At 41.2% G+C, this 19,844-nt stretch overlaps 2 protein-coding genes across 2 annotated transcripts in view; one reads left to right on the top strand and one right to left on the bottom strand.

Moving 5' to 3' along the window:
* Positions 1–2,287: 2,287 nt before the first annotated feature.
* SMIM13 (small integral membrane protein 13) lies at positions 2,288–19,273 on the bottom strand. Its single transcript, XM_022586657.3, has 2 exons — positions 18,450–19,273; positions 2,288–7,493 (listed from the first exon to the last, which is right to left on the bottom strand). The coding sequence occupies exons 1-2, from the start codon at positions 18,523–18,525 to the stop codon at positions 7,306–7,308; spliced, it is 264 nt and encodes an 87-aa protein (XP_022442365.1). The 5' UTR covers positions 18,526–19,273; the 3' UTR covers positions 2,288–7,305.
* The window catches only part of ELOVL2 (ELOVL fatty acid elongase 2), a 92,894-nt gene continuing 91,919 nt past the window's right edge, over positions 18,870–19,844 (top strand). The window contains exon 1 of the mRNA XM_022586653.2: positions 18,870–19,315. Coding sequence (XP_022442361.2) covers positions 18,870–19,315 — 446 coding nt within the window. The remainder of the gene's footprint in view (positions 19,316–19,844) is intronic.

The following is a 19,844-nucleotide window of genomic DNA, read 5'->3' as shown; positions in this document are numbered from 1 at the left end:
AGATGCAAAAAATCCTGTCCATCTAGGGACAAGCAAGGCAACTGTCAGAATAACACTACAGTAAAAATCTTTGCTCTGCAAGACTCTGTTCTCGTTCCGGTTTTAAGAGAACAAAACTGGACATCGCCGAATTATAAGTCTGGCTTTTGCAAAGAAAATGAGATTGAACTCAATGGATCTATATTCAGTGACAAAAAGCCTAGGCCTTACCTCAAAAGACTGTCGGATGAACGTATGTGTTTTTGTGATTCTCGCCATTTCAACTCTTCTCAGTGAACCGAAACCAACCCCTGGACCAAGCCGTCATTAGGAGGCCGCCTCGGTTACAAGGGTAAGAAGTAAGGAAAGGCGGGTGGGAGTGAAGCTATGGGTTGCTTACTATATATTAAGAAGTGTGGGGACTTCCCTGGTGGCACAGTGGTTAAGAGTCTGCCTGCCAATGCAGGGGACATGGGTTCGAGCCCTGGTCCGGGAAGATCCCACATGCCACGGAGCAACTAAGCCCATGCGCCACAACTACTAAGCCTGCGCTCTAGAGCCCGCAAGCCACAACTACTGAGCCCGCGAGCCACAACTACTGAGCCCTCGAGCCACAACTACTGAAGTCCGTGTGCCTAGAGCCCGTGCTCCGCAACAAGAGAAGCCACCGCAATGAGAAGCCCGCACACCACAACAAAGAGTAGCCCCTGCTCGCCGCAACTAGAGAAAGCCTGCGTGCAGCAATGAAGACCCAACGCAGCCAAAAATAAATAAATTAATTTAAAAAAATTTTTTTTAAAAAAGAAGTGTGCTCAACAGGTGTTTTTTAAAATTTACTCCTTACAACAGCCCTGCACGTTCCCATTCTCACTCAGCAGACCAGGCAACAGAGAGGTTAAATAAATTGCCAACTATCAAGTTACAGCATCTGGGTAGGAACTCAGTTCTGACCTGTATCCTCAGGGTGGCCATTTCCATTGGTCTTCCATGCACCTGGACGTACCCCCTCTAACATGCTCCACCCATGCCCTCCATCAGCCCTCCACCAATGATTCATCCTTGCCCTTCACCTCCCATAGCTAATCAATCACCAAACCCTGTCCAATTGACTCCCGTCAATATCTATTCCATTTGTCCCCACTGTCACCTTGCAGAAATTTCACATCTTCTTTTGCACGGACTTCTGCCAGAACTAGGTTGCCCCAATTTCTTAATAATCAGATCTGAGCGGCATCATTCTTTAATATATATCAGTTTAACACTTGCTCTTTCTGCAAGCTCTTTCTTCATTGGCCTCAAGCACATTGCCTTCCGGGTATATTCCCGGTTCTCAGCAGTACTTCTCAATGTCCTTGGTGGCCTCTTTTTCCTTTACCAGCCTCTGAAGTATTCATGCTCCTTAGGGGCCATTCCTTGGGTCTCTCCTTATTCTGGCTTCTTCCCTGGCAGATCCTATTTTTGCCAACAGCTTCAACTGCATTCACACGCTGATGATCACTGATGGCCCTCCTACCATTTTCACAACTGTTTAGTATTTCTGTCCACCCAGTGGCCTGTAAGCACCTCAAATACAAATATGTATGCCCCAAACTGGACTCTCATCTTTCACGTCCCTTCGACCAGCCTCAAGCCTACTTCTTCCATACACATCCCTCAGCGTTGTCCATCTCAAATGTTGAAATCATCCTTCACTTCTCCGTCACTTGCCTTCACAACCCAGTCTCAAGCCCTGTGGATTCTTCATGTCCTCAAACTTCCCATGGCCGTCACTCCTTTCAAGCCTGCCGCTAGCTTTCTATCACCCTGTTTCCATTGTGTCTCCAAAGGAGACCTCCTCCGGGCAGTCAGCATGAGTTTCCTAAACCATCTGTACTTTGTCCAGGTGCCTGCAAGAACAGCCACTTAGTACGTTAAACAAAGCCGTTGACATTGCATACAAGATCTTTGATGACCTAGATCTCTCCTACTTCTCCAGTTTCAAAATGTTGCACCCCATAATCACTCTCCATTCCAGGAATAATCAACTGTCTACGGTTCTCCAAACAAGGCATCTTCCCTCAACTCTGACTTGGCACCTGCCCTTTCTCCTGTCCAGAACCCTGGAGAACTCCTACTCCGCCCTAAGATTCTTAGAGAAGCTTTTGTTGTCCTCAACTCCTTTCTCCTCCCCCATCCCCAGCAAAGTTCTCCATAAACAGCATCATTTTATAACCAAAGTACTTAATTGTATGTAACCATCATGGGCTGGCTCGGAGAGGTGCCGGGGGACAGGATGAAGAGAAATTCTCACAGCTCCTCCTTCATTTTCAGGAAACTCCTTCCTCCTTTAAGGGCCACCTGACATCCCAGACCTTAAGGTCAGTCCTCCAAGTCCCCGACCTGGTCCCCCAGGTCATGGTCGTCTTCTCCATCCCAACTCCAGCCACGATGCAGAACTATTAGTGGCCATGATGACAATCCACATGACACCCTAGAACGTGTCACAGTTCTCAGATTCCCCTTTGCTATGGTTGCTTCACCTCTGAAGTCCTAATCTCCACCCCAAACTTCCTATTCTATCCACTAGATACATTATGACACTTGCATTTTATTATCTTCAGTCTCTATCCCTTTCCATTTGCCCCATTTATCAGTGCCTTACTGATCCGACTTCTCTCGCAACCCAGCCCAAACCCCACGGCCAGTCTCCGGCAATCTCAAGTGACTGTGCCCTTTGGACACTCCTACCTGACAAAGCCTGACCCTGACACAGTCCACTTTTTCCATTCTACATTCTTGGCAGGCGAGCACTGCAGAAGAAAAATCAGTACTTGGCACTCAGCCACTGCAATTCATGGTCTCCTATTGCAAATGGGTTCCAAGGCATCCCTCCATCTTTCCACTTGGCTTTGGTCCATTCCCTCACTCAGTCTTCCTGGTGGTTAATACTAACAAAATGTGAGATATGATCTATGGTAAACAGATTTGCAAAACAATCTTAAAGGTACTGGATAAAGCGTGAGAAGAAAAAAGGCTAAACTTGAAGTGTAAATTAGCTCTAATGCTATGTGCCCTTAGGTTCCAAGTCAATTACTTTCATGGCACTAGGAATACTACTGAGATGTTGTCTTAATTCTTATAGATGTTTAGAGCTTGACAAATGAGGTGAAGGGTGAACCACTGGTAAAAGTGGCTGGTTTCCAATCCCTCATGTCCAAGGTACCCTTCATGCTTCTTATTCTTTATCAATGAAACAAACACAACTTTTGTTTTCATTTTAATTTATTCTGTGTAAAGTGAAGCATCATACAAACCACAGAAGCTTTAGATATAGTGTTGACCAGTTCTAAAACAGTGAATAATCGTTTACACAGACTCATCTCTAATTTTACATCTCGTTATACAAAGGTACTATTAACACACACAGTTCTAATTCCTTATAAACCTATTTGTCAAGCAGCAAGATGACAATACATCATAGCATAGCACAGAATGTTTCCTCTAAGAAACCAGAGCAGCAGTATTTGGTGAATGGTTATGCATAGAACTGACTTAGAGGGGTAAACACTGGTCATAAAACAGGCGACACATGTATATTAACAAATGCAAAATGCAACTTTTTAAATTAATATAAGATAAAATGTTACTCTTTATGCTTTAAGTTAAAAACTATAGAATACTTTAAAGGCAGACAATAATCCTAGACTCCATAACAAAATACTATTCCATTAATTGCTTAAGGATCCATAACCTCTGAGTACTGCTCATTGGCTTTTTAAAGTCAACCTGAAATATAAAAGCACTTGAAGTTTACCAGTCAAAAGCTAAAGTTACATTGGTTACATGTCACATTAAAACATACCTTTTAAGAAAAACTGACTTTAAAAAATACTGCATTGTTGACTTAAAATAATTTCAAAAACTGTTGCTCTTAAAAGTAAAAATGCACTACTTTCAAACCTTTCAACAGTTTGGTTTAAAATGCCCTATTTTGTGAATCCGTTACTTAACATATTGCCAACTTTCAGCAAAATAACAGTTCGAAGTTGTTTTTAAATCTGATAACACCTGAAGAAATGGGTCAGCATGTCTATAAATTGGCTATCCACCACAAAATGATGTATTTATGTTTCCACCATGAAAACATCACTACAAAAATCCACTGGATGAATTCTATTTTTAGCTTTATGTAAATATTAAAAACCTTATTTAACAATGTCACACAAATACTTAGCGTTTTTTGGCCTTGAAATCAGAGCAATGCTACCAATAAATATGATACAGGCAATCTTCACAAAAGTTTCAGAAGCAAAAGAAGAAAAAGATTTGGAAATGGTTGGTTGGGAAGGAAAAGCACCCACCAGAATCCTCATTTTAGAATTAATCCTCAAACGATGACGTCCTTGTTCGCCATCACTGTTTGTGAGGATTCAAACAAGACTAATACTTGTGTCTTTAATGCTCAGGACCCTCTAAACTTTAAAACTGACCACAGGCTACTCCGTCTCCTACTAGGAAACTGAAAATGCACTTACGATGAGTTCTGTAAGTTCAGCTACAAAAGCACTAAAACAGGAAAAAGAACAAAAACACTGTATCACACAAATAATTCTGTGTTAACAACTATTTCTCCCGCCTCTCTCAGTGGCCTTAGAAATATGTACTATGGCGAGTGTACTGGGGGGAAAAAAACGTTTTAAACAAAGGAATTCGTTTGTAGAATTCTCATATTGGCAGCAGTGATTTCACTTTCCTAAGAGTTAAAACACGGTAGAGTGTGAGCTATTAATATGCTTTGGTTATATTTCCCAAGCAAGTTAAGCAGAACATTTCACACAATTCTATTTTAAAAAGACAACCATAAAAGCATAAATATTAATAAATAATACCAACATGTACATCTTTCAGGGATTAATTTGTGGATGACCCTTGCAGATTTTAGGGGTTATATCGGCCATCATTCTTAATACTGACACAAGAGGAAGTTTACCAGCTACTTAAAGTGTGTCAGCAACCATCACCTAAACCTAAGGTACCCACTACAAAGCGGAATCCACAGCTCCAAATATCAGACTGCAAAAGATCTAATTCAAATATCCTCCAGCACCAAGAAGCATTAAAGTTCTCTCTAACTGATGAGCATTTTAATGTGATATTTAGCTAGTATGAAGCATTCAAATTAATGCTTGAAACTTGTGTCACTGTTTTGTTAATCAATATAGTCACATAAAAACAGAAAACTGCATCCACTAAGGAAATAAAGACAAAGACTGTGCCCGACTCTCAGCTGCTAGGGACCTCTCCTTAGCAAATACTTAAAAGGAAAGTTATACTCTGTAAATTCCCTTTTAGTACATCCAAAGGGCTACAATGACAGCAGAGGTGTTCACCACCTTAGGGCAGAGCAGATGAACCGTTAACAAACAACAAAGCTATCAGCATGAAGTATGAGGTATCAAACAAAATTACACACCATCATAAAATAGAGGTGATATTCTGTAATGACTAGTTCTTGAGAAACAAAGGTTTAAAACGTAAAAAGAACTTGGATTAATAAAATAACTTGGCTTCGCATTTCATGCTTGTATAAAGCAGGCAGCACTAAACAGGAAGGTTCTTTAATCCACATCTCCCTTCCCCAGGCAACAGGCAGTCCAAAGTTCAGTGAAGACAAACGCGGGAACCTGGCAAGAATCATTTTACAGTAAAGCAGGCGTTTTCACCCACTCTCTATTTTTTCCTCAATACCCAGTACCTCTGAGGTCTTGTCACTGAATTGCTGTTTGTGAAGAAGTATTTTCTCCACAACACATGCCTTGAGCATGAAGTCCTCCCATACAAAAGGAGTAACTAATCCTACTCTTCCTAAAGTAGAGGATAGGGCCTAGATTCCCAAGTTACTACTCAAAAATCTTGAATAGGGTGCTCCAAAATGTATCTCACAGAGGATAACTATTTTAACAACATTCTAAGAGTCAGAATTAAGGTCCCCAATAAATAATTGCTATCCTAGAAAGAAAAATAAATTTACAGACTACTTTTTTTCCTAACCTAAGATGCCATCAATTGTAAGACGCACCACATGTATCACTAAGAAAACACATAGGCAATTAAACTATGACACAATGCTTGTGTATCCTGTAGAACGTCTACTTTTTTAATTTACTCAAACAGCTTTTAGAGTTAAACAGATCTTTATCGCGTCAATCTTGTGCATACGTAAAGAAAGTGTATGATGAAATAAGTTGGTTAAGTTATGACTATAACTTCATAGTCTTGAGTCTAACTCCTCTGAATCACTCAAATCACAGCCATCGGTGTCTGCATTCTCCCAGACCACAGCACCCTTGGCATCATCAAGAGTGCCGGCAATGCAGCATCTCTTAATACAGCACTCCAGCACTGCCTGCGGTTTAATATCAGCAGGAAGCGCTGGACAAAATGATGTTTGACGCCTTAACGACAGTCCTGCTCGATGCATGAATCGATCACACCAGCCTCTTGTTGCTTTGAATTTTGTTTCATCTATTCCAAGGGTTTTGGCAATTTCTCCTGCCTTCAGCTGCATCGCCTGGCGTATGACAGGCAGTCCTTTTGCACGTGTCTCACTGACAAAATGTAGCACAGCTTCGTCTACTTGTGGGTATCTTCCTTTCTTAGGTCCCGTAAAGCATTTTGTTGTTGCTTTACAAGAAAATATGGAATTTCAGTCACTCCTCCAGCGACGGATATTTGCTTCACTAATATCGAACGTACGCCCTGCTGCTCTTTCCATGCTTTTCTGCATACACGATAACTTTTCGTTTCAATGCTGAATCATAGTGTAATCTTTTTGAAGACATTTTTAAAAGCCAATTAAACCTGACACATTTAATACCAACAACAGGACAAACCTTAAGTCCACACAGGCACAGGCGAGGATAATTGCACCATGACTACTGCCTGGTTGACAGTAATCGTAAAATGCATCCCGATTTCAGACAAGGTATAATGTGGGGGAAAAAAAAGTACAACATAGAACTAATATTAATGAAATATGGTTTTTCAAGCCTGTAATATTTACCAGATTAACACCAGTGCAAGAAGATAAGCCCAAGAGTCAAAGAATAAGTATATATGTAGAAGTATATAAGCAAAAATTATCTTTACGATGAAATCTGCAATGGTCCGATTTGGTTGTAATTCCCTTTATTTTCATATGGCTTACATGTAAATCTTTTTTTGAATTGGACTTAAGATCCAAGAATGAATGTTCTTCAATCTTTTAGCAGATTGCAAAGCCAAGTCATTACAGAGAGAGACTCCCAGTGTCCTTTGTCATTCACTATCAGAGGACCACGGCTCAGGTCAGTGGCCTTCATCAACAGGTACCCTCCTTTGGCGAGCAGATCTGATCCTGTGTGGAGATGATGAAGCATCTTCTTCTGTTTCTGACCCTGAAGGTTCATGATCTCCCTCCTGAGATCCTGTGTCTCCCACCAGTTCCCGAAGAAACTTGAATTTTGATAAAAAAAGATGCCACACAAAATACCAACCTAAAGAGAGATAAAAACATTAAGAGAAATTATGACACACAGTATTATCAGTTGGGAACATTTCAGTTAATTGTGTGTGGGGTGTGTGTTACGAAACAGTATGTGTAATTTAAACGTATATGTGATTACAATTTATATAACAAACATTTATCAAGCATTTACTATGGACACAGCATAAAGATAAACTCTGGGATTCTACAGAATGGCAAAAACAGTTTCTGCCTTTATGGAATTGAGAATTCAAGCTTGGTCCATCTACATCAAATTTATAATGAGATTATGATATCTAAGTAGAGTGTTTATTGTATTAAACTCAACTTTTTGAGAGCATTTTTCTGGGGAAGAAAGAATACACCTCGCTATTTACCTGGACGTTCACACCTCAATGCCAATATTTACTAAAAACAAGTTTGCTTCAATCAGAAAGCAAGACAGTAAATGGCAGGATTTACTAAATCACCTGCACTTTGGTAAAAACCTCTCAGGACCAAACTATTCAGGAAGTTTCTAGAAATAATAAACTTTCACAGAAAATTAATAAATTTTCTTTAATCACACAATGCAAGATGAAAAGCCAGAGCACCAGTATCTTAAATTCAAGATTTTAAAAAATACAGTGTTTTCATGTCAAAGCCATTAAAAAGTCTGAATAACTCTCCTAAAAAAAAAAAAATTACTAACCAAGTTTTGCTTGTTTTTGCAAGGAGTTTTAAGTTTTAGACGTCCACTCAGATAGAACTAACAATCAATAAAGGAGAACACAGGGGATAAAACTCCTGAACCCATGACTGGTTGCTCTGAAATGTTAAAGAGTACTTCATAAACAAAACTAACCACTGCTAACAGTTTTCCATGCTAGCGCGTACTCTCGATGCCTTCTACTTTAAAACTCTCTAGTTTCATAGAAAAGCAATGGACCATAGCATATTCTGATGACTAGCATTTTATGGAAACAAAATCCAACCAGCTTTTCTACCCCAGCATTACAAAGGCCGAGATGAATGGCCACTTAAGGAAGTTTCTAGTTTTACTTGTTTCTTTCTTATAATCTCTGGGGGGAAAGATGAACATAAAATCCTTGGTACTAAAAACCTAACTTCAGAGATTTAACCCTTTTCTCAAGTTTTTGACTTCCTTTAAGCTTGAGTGCTGACTGCTAACTGAACCACACCACAAATATATTTTAGTCAACTGTGTGAGTAAAGCACCTAACTCTATAAAACAGTATTTTAACGATACTCCAAATCAGCAAGCTCTCTCTTCACTCAAAATTCTTTGTAAAAATAGGCACAGCGAGGTAGAGGGAAGAGCACTGGAGGGGTCAGGGGGCTCAGGCCTGACAGAAGACTGATAAAGCCACTGTGAGGAATAAATAAATAAAGGGCTTAGGTGCCTAGCACCGAGTCCACATTTGGTAAACTGCTCAATCGACAGGAGCTGTGGCTGTCCCTGGGCAGTGGGATCTGGGGTGACTTCTCCTTTGTTGTTGATTTTCTTTTTTATTGAGATACAATTCACCCATCATAAAATTCACCATTTTAAAATGTACAATTCAATGGTTTTTAGCATATTAACAAGGTTGTGCCACCATCACCATTATCAAACTCCAAAACATTTTCATCGACCGCCAATGAAACCCCATACCCATTAGCAGTCCCCTCCCCAGTTCCTCCCTCCCCAGCCCCTGGGAACCATTAATGTACTCTCCTGTCCCTGGATTTGTGTATTCTGAGCGTGGCATACAGACAGAATCACATTACGTGGTCTCGTGTGCCTGGCTTCTTAAACTTAGCATATATTTTCAAGGTTCATCAAACACGTTGTTGCATGTATCACATTATTCCTTTTTATTGTTGAATAATATTCCATTGTAAAGACACATCACATTTAGTTTTAACCATTTACCAATTAACAGACCTGGGCAGTTTCCACTTTTTGGCTGCAATGACCAACTGCACAAGTTTTTGCACTGACGTGTTTTCCTTTCTCTTGGGTATACAACAGACCTTCGAACAAGACAGGGGTTAGACTCTCCCCACAGCTGAAAATCCACCTGAAACTTTACAATCCACCCTCCATATCCACAGTGCCACATCCAAGGATTCAACCTCAGATCAGGTAGTGGACTGCAGTGTGTATTTAGTGAAAGAAATCCGCATGTTAAGTGGACCCACACAGTTCAAACCCATGTTGTTCAATGGTCCACTATACCTAGGGGTAGAATTGCTGCGTCATATGGTAACTTAGGCGTAACCATTTGTGAAATTGCTAGTCTTGTCCAAAGCGGCTGTGCCATTTTACACTCCCATCAGCATGGTAAGAGGTTCTCAATTTCTCTACATCCTCACCAAGACTTTTCATTGCCCGCCTTTTTTATTATAGTCATCCTAGTGGGTGTGAAGTGGTTTATCATTGTGGCTTTTATTATGGCATTTCCCTAATAACTAAATATGTTAAACATCATTTTCTTGTGTTTATTGGCAATCTGTAAATCTCCTTTGGAGAAATGTCTACTAAATTCCTCTGCCTACTTTTTAATCAGGTTGTTTGTCTCTTTAAGTTTTAAGAGTTCTTTATATATTCTTGATACCAGACGCTTATCAGATATATATGATCTGCATAACATTTTTTTCCCATTCTGTGGGCTGTCTTTTCACTGTCTTGATAATGTTCTTTGAAGTACAATAGTTTTTAATTATGATGGAGCCTAATTTATCATTTATTCTTTGAGGAAATCCAATTTATCTTGTTTTCTTTTGTTGCTTGTGCTTTTGGTGTCATATCTAGGGAACCGTTGACTAACCCAAAATTATGAAGATGTATGCCTATGCATGCTTCTAAGAGTTTTAGTTTTAGCTGTTACACTAGGTCTTTGATCGATTTTGGTTAACTTTGGTGTGAGAGAGAGATCCAAATTAATCCTTTTGCATGTGGATACCAAGCTGTTCCAGAACTATTTGTTGAAAAGATGGTTCTTCCCTCCATTAAATTGTCTTGGTACCTTTGTCAAAAATCAAATGATCGGGCTTCCCTGGTGGCACAGTGGTTGAGAGTCCGCCTGCCGATGCAGGGGACGCGGGTTCGTGCTCCGGTCCGGGAAGATCCCACATGCCGCGGAGCGGCTAGGCCCGTGAGCCATGGCCGCTGAGCCTGCACGTCCGGAGCCTGTGCTCCACAACATGAGAGGCCACAACAGTGAGAGGCCCACGTACCGGAAAAAAAAAAAAAAAAAGTACAGCTCCTATAATTCCTCCCACCCAAACCTGATATGCAGACACCAGAAACTCCTTACCTACTCTTATTCTGTGGGGCGTGGGTCTTATACCTTATCCTGAGATTGTAAGAGAAAAATGGGAGGGAGGGACAGAGGAATAGCAGAAAGGAGGGGGTGGAGGGGGCAGGGAGAAGGACTGTCCACAATTATATGTACTTAGTCAAAAATTTACACTAATTGTTAAAACAAGTATTGCAGTTTTTCATAGTTTAAAAGGCAAGTCTGTGAGTCAGAAAAACTGGCTGGCAACAAAGGGTGTGTGTCCTGGGATAAGCAAATAAGCACTCAACTTGTGTGTGCCAGTAACTAAGCATTAGTTCACAGGACGGATCTCATGAAACATACCGTATATTGTTTTTCTATGCAAGATAAATGTGCTGGCAGCAGAAGGGTAGCAATGGCAGATGAACTTGAACAACGGACCATCACTGTCAACACACCACAAACCCAGGGGACAGTAGTAATCACAGAGTTCTCAGTTCATGAAATGCTTTACATTCAACATCTCATTTAATCCTCTCATCAGCCCTCTGAATTAGTGAGACTAGGAATCATTATCCCCATTTTCTAGATAAGAAATCAAAGGCTCAAAGTGACTCATAACCATTGAAAAGGGCTAGCTCGGCAAAACAGCAATGAATTCAATAAGTGTATCAAATTTCTCATATTTTCATAGTGAAAGTATGGCTAAAACACAAAACACTAATTAGGGAATGAGAATATGATTTCCTACCCAAGATCTTTTTAGTTCAAAAAGCCCAGGTGCAGTAGAACAAAAAATTCTTATCTTTGTGGAATCATTCCTCCCATGGAGTTAATCCCACCTTCATGATGATATCTAAGTGGTTAACTGACTGGCTCAATACCGATCTTGATTTGTATAAAGCTCTTTTCCACCTTCAATCCTATAACCTTATTTTCCGTTCACACAGAAGGCAGCTAGCTAAGGTTCACTGCTAAGTAATATGTCCAAGGCCAAGACACAGGCAAAGTGAAAACAGAATCATGCTCTCCAACCCTTCCCACCAAGCTCCCTCTACTGCACATCCTTCTGTAAAGACACACTGGGCGGCCCCAGCAGACAAGCCCCCGGAGAAACCATCACTGACCCAACACAACGGGGAACCGAAATACCTCCACACCCAAAACCCTGTTACCCAGTAAATAGAAGACAGATTTAAAGTTCCCTTTAAAACCTCTCTTCTTTTTATTTTCCTCTCCTTCCAGTGATCACAACACTCCCATAGATCCAAATATTACCCCTATTATAGAGGATGACCAAATTTTTCATCCATACTTTCTACCTTTCTTAAACCCCAGGAAGGAATCTCTACCTTTGGCTTGAAGACATCTTTAAAAAGTATACTCGTTCAACAGCTCCTTCTCCTGATGTTCACATTTCTGTAATGGGTGTTGTATCCTTTCCCCATCTCTCAGGTGGGAAAGAGCATATTTCAGCCCTACCCTGCTTTACTTCAGTGCTATAGATTCTACCTTAATAAACCCTCTCCCATCTGTTTCCTTCGTTATATTCCTAGTGCCATTCTCTATCCTATGTCAAATCCTTATTATCTGTCAACTGGATTACCACCACAACTTCTTGTAACTCAGAGGCACACTGGAGCCACACTGCTTGGCCATGAATCCTAACTCAACAGCTCACTCGAAATTTGGGCAAGTTAACCTCTATGTGCCTCAGTTTCCTCATCTATAAAATACAGACAACAGCACCCACTTTCAGAGTCAATGTGGTAATAAAGAGAATTAATGTGTGGAACCTAAAAAGAATGCCCGCACATAATAAACACTCATCAAATGTTATCCATTGTTATCATCTCTTAGACTCTAATCTCTTCCTCTCCAGGGCAAACTCCACAGACAAGAGGTTACTACCACTGCCACTGAGATTTTTAAGCATCATGAACACATAATTTTTACGTCTTTCTACTATACTATCTCTTCAGTAGAGTACTCTCTTGGGTGGCTGCTTTAGCATTTCATGCTCACTTCCATCCTTCATTGTCTTAATAACTAACTGTCATCCCCCCAAGACATGAGTTTCTTAAGGAAAGAAAATTTATGGTTTATCTATGGTTTCCACTATGTCCTCTATGTCTTAGAAGAGTATCTGGCACAGAGTACGTAGTCCAAACAAACCATTCAACTTCCATCCTCCAACCCCAACCCCCAACACACACCAAAAGTACCATAAATTTAAGGGGTTAATGACTTTCACCAATTGATCCATTTCAGAGCTCTTAAGATTTCTACTATGTAACAGAGTAGCTGATAAAAAGACCTGCTGAATGATGTTATTGACAACATTGATATTGAACAATGTTATCAACCAAGTTGACCAGACATGTACAGAACATTCCACTCAATAACAGCAGAATAAACATTCTTTTCAAGTATAGGCAGAACATCCACCAAAACAGACCATTAATTCTTCTCATTAAGTGTAAACCTTCCTAAACTTGATACACTTTTCTCACCATAACAAAATTAAACTAGAAAATGATATATGGGGGGAAAATGTCCTAAATAAGTCATGGTTCAAAGGAGAAATCACAAGTGAAACTAAAAAATATTTTGAACCAAATAAAGTTTTTTAAAAAAATCAAAAGTAATACCGGGAAAGAAATTTATATCATCAAATAGTTATTTTTTTAATAAGGGTCTAAAATCAATAATCTAAGCTTCCGCCATAAGAAACTAGAAGAAGTGCAAACTAAAATCAAAATAAGTAGAAGAAACTAAAGATATAAGCATAAGTCAATGAAATAAAATATGGACAAGTAAAGAAATAAAAAAATCAATAAAACCAAAAACCAGATTCTTTGAGATCAATAAAATTTATAAACCTCTAGCCAGAGTGATAAACAAGAGAGAAGAACACAAATAAACAATATCAAGAATGAAAGAGAAGACATCACCACAGATCCTACAGATATTAAACGATAATGAGAGAACATTAATTCAGATTAAATAGACATAGTGCTTGAAAGACACAAACTACTACAAAAGCTCACTCAAGAAGAAACAAGTAACTGGAATAGCCTAATATTAGCCCAAATGAAAGATACTGAATTTGCAGTTAAAAGGTTTCCCCAAAGTCCTGGCCTAAATTAATTCTACCAAACATTTAAGAAAGTATACTAGGGATTATGCTTCATTAATTTTTGGACACTCATGACCTCCATCACAGCACCTGAACATAACAGCCCATTAAGTGTATTTTATTGAGTAATACTACAAGGGTTATCCACCTTGAGACAACCTTGGTTTGTACCACATTTAAGACTGTATTTGTAATAGAAATTTAATAATTTATATTGAGCAATCTGTCTTCATTTCTTCTTCAAATATATGAGGGCCTTCTACATGCTTCTACTCTCTAGGATCCAGGAATAGAGCAGTGAACAAGCCAAAGAAGGTCCCTGTCTTCACTGAGCTTATGCCCTAACTGGGAGAAACAAACACATAAAATACAGTCAGCCCTCTGTACCCATGTGTTCCACATCTGCAGATTCAAACCACCACAGACAAAACTGACAAACATAGACTGAGGAGATGGAAAAAGGTATTCCGTGCAAATGGAAATGGATAAAGATGATGAAGTATATGTATACAATGGAATATTACTCAGCTATAAAAAAGAATGAAATCTTGCCATTTGCAACAACCTGGATGGATCTAGAGGGTATTGTGCTAGTGCAGTAAGTCAGAAAGAGAAAGAAAAATACTCCATGATTTCACTTACACATGGAATTTAAAAAACAAAACAACTGAACAAACATAACTAAACAGAAACAGAGTCATAGATACAGAGAACAAACAGGTGGTTGCCATAGGGGAGGAGGTGGGGGGAAGGGTAGGGAATATGTAAGGGAGATTAAGAGGTACAAACTTCAGTTGCAAAATAAATGAGTCACAGGTATGAAATGTACAGAGTGGGGAATAACATCTAGATTTATGTAATAGGGCTTCCCCCAGTGGTTAAGAATCCGCCTGCCAATGCAGGGGACACAGGTTCGAGCCCTGGTCTGGGAAGATACCGCATGCCGCGGAGCAACTAAGCCCATGCGCCACAACTACTGAGCCTGTGCTCTAAAGCCCATGAGCCACAACTACTGAGCCCACATGCCACAACTACTGAAGCCCACGCACCTGGAGCCCGTGCTCCGCAACAAGAGAAGCCACTGTGATGAGAAGCCCGTGCACCACAACGAAGAGTAGCCCCCGCTCACCGCAACTAGAGAAAGCCTGCGTGCAACGAAGACCCAACACAGCCAAAAATAATAAATAAATAAAAATAAAGCTATAAAAAAACTATAAACAAAAATAAATCTATTAAAAAATATTTACATAATATCTTTGTATGGTGAGAGACGTAACTAGACTTTCACGGTAATCACTTTGAAATGTACAGAAATATCAAACCACTATGTCCCGTAACAGGAACTAACAGTGTGGTAGGTCAATTATACTTAAAAACAAACAAACTCAAGAAAATGAGATCAGATTTGTGGTTGATGGAGGAGGGGTGGGATTGGATGACGGTACAAACGTCCAGTTGTAAGGAAAGTTAAGTACTAGGGATGTAATGTACAACAAGATAAATAAAAGTAACACTGCTGTATGTTCTATATGAAAGTTGTTAAGAAAGTAAGTCCTGAGAGTTCTCATCACCAGAAGAAAAAATTTTTTTTTCTATTTCTTTAATCTTGTATCTACATGAAATGATGGATGTTCACTAAACTTACTATGATAACCATTTCATGATGTATGTAAATCAAATTATTATGTTATACACCTTAAATTTATACAGTGCTGTATGTCAATTACATCTCAATAAAACTAGAAGAAAAAAAGACAAAACTGACACAACTTCCAGATGGAGTTGATATTTATAAGGAAAGGAAAGGGCAAAACCAAGGATGACACCCAAGTCCTTGGCTGCTGACAACACGTGAGCAGGGAGGGAGAAATAGATGGTAGAAATCAAAAGTTCTGTTTTAGATGTGTTTAGTTTGAGATGGTTATTAGATCCTCAAGTGGAGATATTGAGAATAAAAGTTTGATGCACTAACCTGGGGTGCAGGAGAAGAATAAGAGCTGTAGATTTAATTTTAGTCATCGGTTACAGTTACTATTTAAATCTTTAGAACTGGGTAAGATGAGTAAGAGAACAGAAGGAAGGTGAAAATAGAAATACTATATATTTGTATTATAACATAATGTAACATAAAAATACAATAGAAAATAGCATGCATCTCATGGAGTAATGGCAAGTACTAGTCGGTAAAATTTTTATTTCAGAGACAAGAGAGATAATGGGTAGATAGATGTGGATATAACTAATTGATATATGTAATTTATCTATATATACTTATGAATGTACTGGGAGCAATGAAAATTTATTTCCTATCATAGACTGTGATCAAAAAAAGTTAAATTCTAGGGGATGAGAAGCCAGGAAACGATAAACAATTAACCACTATGGTAGGAAGAACACCATGAAAGTATAGTGTACAAAAGCCAAGAGAAACGCTTCATGGAAGGAATGCTCACCTGTATAGAATGAGTATGAGAGGTTACGTATCAATACAATTACAACTCATAAGGGACCATGGACTTGGTAATATGGAAGCCATTTGTTATGAACCTTGACAAGGGCAGTTTCAGTGAACAGTGGGAGTGGAAAATATTTTTAGAATGAATGAAAAGCAAGAAAGTACAATCAACAGAGACAGGAGAAGGTAGACCTCCCTATGGAACCTGAAATTTGAAAATCATAATTCACTATGTGAGTCGGTCAGAGTTCTAAAATAAACTAGGTTATGAGTTTCTTGGGGCAGACCCATGTCATCAATTTTTAATCCCCAATGTAACTATATTTGGAGACAAGGCCTTTAAAAGGTTATTTAAGGGTAAACGAATTTATAAGGGTGGGGCCCTAATCCAATATGACTGGTGTCCTTATTACATAAGATTAGGACATGGACACACACAGATCAAAGTCCCGGAGAAGACCCGCCATCTACAAGCCAAGGAAAGAAGCCTCAGAGGAAATCAACCCTGCTGACACAACGATCTTCAACTTCCAGCCTCCAGGCTCCAAGGAAATAAATTTCTGCTGTTACACGTCTGTGGTACATCGTTATGACAGGCCTAGCACACTAATACAACACCCTAGTTTCTCTCTCAAATCTGGTGGGATCCTTCCCTCCTCTTCCTAAGCCCCAGGCCCCTCCTAGTCAAAACATGAAGCTACCACATCATTCACTCTCCCAAAAAAAAAAAGTGCTTGGATTACTTCTTAGAGCTATTAGTCTTGACCATCTCAATCAAAATTAGGCATTCTTTTACTTACCACAGGTCACCTCTCATTCTATAATGTTTTCTGAAACCAAAGGCAGGGTACTTTTAGAAAAATGAGTAAAATTTAGTGAAATAGCTATTGGGAGCGGAGAGAGCAAGTCTAATGTATGCAGCAATTTGGAATTTTGAGGCCCCAAAGGCAAGTTTGGCAAATATTCTATCTAAGGTGTTGTTACATGGTTTACATGTTACATTCCTATCTCCAGGTAGCTTGCTTCTTCAAGTTAGAAAAGAAAGCATGTTTACCTCCTTCCTCACATCCAAACAAATCACATAGATCTGGTTTTCCTTACTTCAAGGATCTTAAACACCTACAATTAGCCCAAAATCCTGACATCACAAGCAGGAAACTGAGAAAGGCTTTCCAATTGTTTTATCATCAGAAAAGAAAGGCTGTAAGTTAGAAGCTTTAACTCTAGTGCCTTAGTAAAAGCAAGAAAATTTAAAATATACATACAGGTATATAAATACAAATATACATACATGTCTATGCATGTATAAAAGCAAGAGAATTTAAAATATACATACTAGTGTATAAATACAAATATATAAGTCTATACATGTATATGCACGAGTGTCTCCAAACATGGCTGATACTGAGCATTTAGTACATTAATCATGCAATGAATAAGCCCTATAGTATTTTGAATACTGACCAATTACTGCATCAACCTGAACCCCTACTTCAATAGTGTAATTATCAAAAAATACTCAAACAGCACCATTATTACAGAACTAAGAGTTAGGTTACCTGACCTTGGAAGTTTAATATAGCCGGTGTTTCTAAGTCCTGCCGCGTCTCAACATTTCTGCTTGGAATTTAGTTTAAGCCTGAACTCCAAGGAAACAAAAAATTTCACGCGTGCTTCAAACCCAACTCTGTCCCTGCCCCTGGTTAAACGAAGGTACTGAAACCTCGCTTTATCATCAGAGTCAGAACGTGTCAAAAAAGAAAAAGGAGTAATCAAATCACTTCACCTTCGGATACAGGCCAAGGTTAAAATCTAAGCAGACGGCGGTAAGAATGGCCATCAGGACGCTGCCGGTGAAGCAGGACCTGCTTTAACCCCGAGCCAAGATGCCCAGCCCTGGATGCTGTTCTTCCCTCTCCTGGATGACAGCGGGCCTGTCGTGGATCAGGGCTCACTCCCGAGGTAAGTGAAAAACATGATTTGAAGACACTTGCCCACCCAGGCCTTCTTTTTTTCTTTTAAACCAGACAAAACAAGCCAGTCGACCAGACGCAAGCCGGCGTGTGTACCGCGGAGTGTAACTGCCCCGCGCGACGCCTCACTCACCGCACACCATCAGCAGCAGCACGATCAGCAGCGTGGCCACGAACACTAGCAGGGTCAGCCCGACGCTGTGCCACATCTTGGGGGCAGGAGGGCGGCCGGCTCCGGGCGGCTGGGCGGTGGGCGCGGGCAGGCCGGCGGACGGGCGGGCGGCGCGGCCGGGGCTTCAGCGGCCGGCGCCGGGCGCGGCAGGGCGCCGGGCCGGCATGAGCGGCGGACGCCCGGCAGCGCCCCCAGGAGGCGAGGCGGGGAGGGGCGGCGCGGGGGCGGCACCGCGGCCGGCCGGCAGACCCACGGTCCTTCTCGGTCCGGCCGACTGAGCGCGGGCGGGAGGAGGAACGCGGGGCGCCCCTACCTCCTCATCGCTACGGGGAACCGGGGACGCGGCGCCCGGAGATCCCGGTGGCAGCCGGATGTGCTTCCATGGCGGACGCCGCGCGCCCGTGGAGGGGACAGAGGGCGCGCACTGGAACGTGCGGCGGCCACCCGGCCCTCGCCGCCGCCCGCCCGAGGGTCCCTCGACCCCCACGGCCCGCAGATAACGTCTCCCTGCGACGTCTGCGGCGCTTACCCGCCCCAGGCCCTCTCCCCCAGCAGCAGCTCATCACCCAGCGCCCCCACCGCTCGCCGCCTCTGCGTCGCGGGGGCTGCTGGGAGGTGAAGTGCAGAGCCCGGTGGAACCTTGAGGAGGCCACCCCCAAGGGGACTACAACTCCCAGAAAGCACCTCCCACTCAGCTGCTTTGCTTCTGAACCTCCCTCTCCCCCCGTTCCTTTGGTTTTCCTCAAGCCAGAATCTCTGTCTACCGACTGCTGTTCTCGGAACCCATACCCTTGGCTGCCCCTCCTGTGCTGTGCCAAAGCGCCAGAGTGATTTCAAACGCACAGTCGTTTTGTTTAAAGCCGTGACCGACGAAGCACGAAGAGGGAAAAAGGGCAGGCAGCTGCCTGAAAAACTGGTTGCCTGTGAACCTAGCCCTATTGCTGGGGGCGGAGGTTGGATACTGGGGACTTTTGAGGAAATACCAACGTCCCTGCCAAAGAAAGGGGCCAGAGGCACGGAATCTCCCTATTTCCCGTGTAATAGATGTTGTTCTATGTTTTTATAGCTAATGTATTTCGGAAATGGCCCGCGAGGGACTTAAGGACATAGATTTGCCCTTAGTTCGCCTGAGTTACGAATTTAATTCAGCTGCTTCCTTGAGACCAAGTGACAGATGATCCACAAGTGAAGATTTTGCCGCACTGGCTTGAACAAACCCCTGCGAAACAGGACGATGTCATAATCTCAAGCACTCTGAAATTAAAACTCCTCAATTCCGCCAGATTACACTCATTCGTTAAAGAGGTGCCCCCCGAAGAAAAGAGGATAACCGTGTATCCCACTTTTAGAAGGAAC

The sequence above is a fragment of the Delphinapterus leucas genome, chromosome 10 (genome assembly GCF_059928025.1).
Source record: "Delphinapterus leucas isolate spDelLeu-1000000601 "Yukka" chromosome 10, BTC_Dleu_Yukka2, whole genome shotgun sequence".
NCBI lineage: Eukaryota > Metazoa > Chordata > Mammalia > Artiodactyla > Monodontidae > Delphinapterus > Delphinapterus leucas.
This window is presented reverse-complemented; position numbering and strand designations above follow the sequence as displayed.

Bases quoted from the DNA above. Each gene is read 5' to 3' on its own strand.
- SMIM13 (XM_022586657.3), bottom strand. From the start codon at position 18,525: ATGTGGCACAGCGTCGGGCTGACCCTGCTAGTGTTCGTGGCCACGCTG. The intron at 7,494-18,449 runs GTGAGTGAGGCG...ATCTCTCTTTAG, and splicing joins GCTGCTGCTGATGGTGTGCG to GTTGGTATTTTGTGTGGCAT.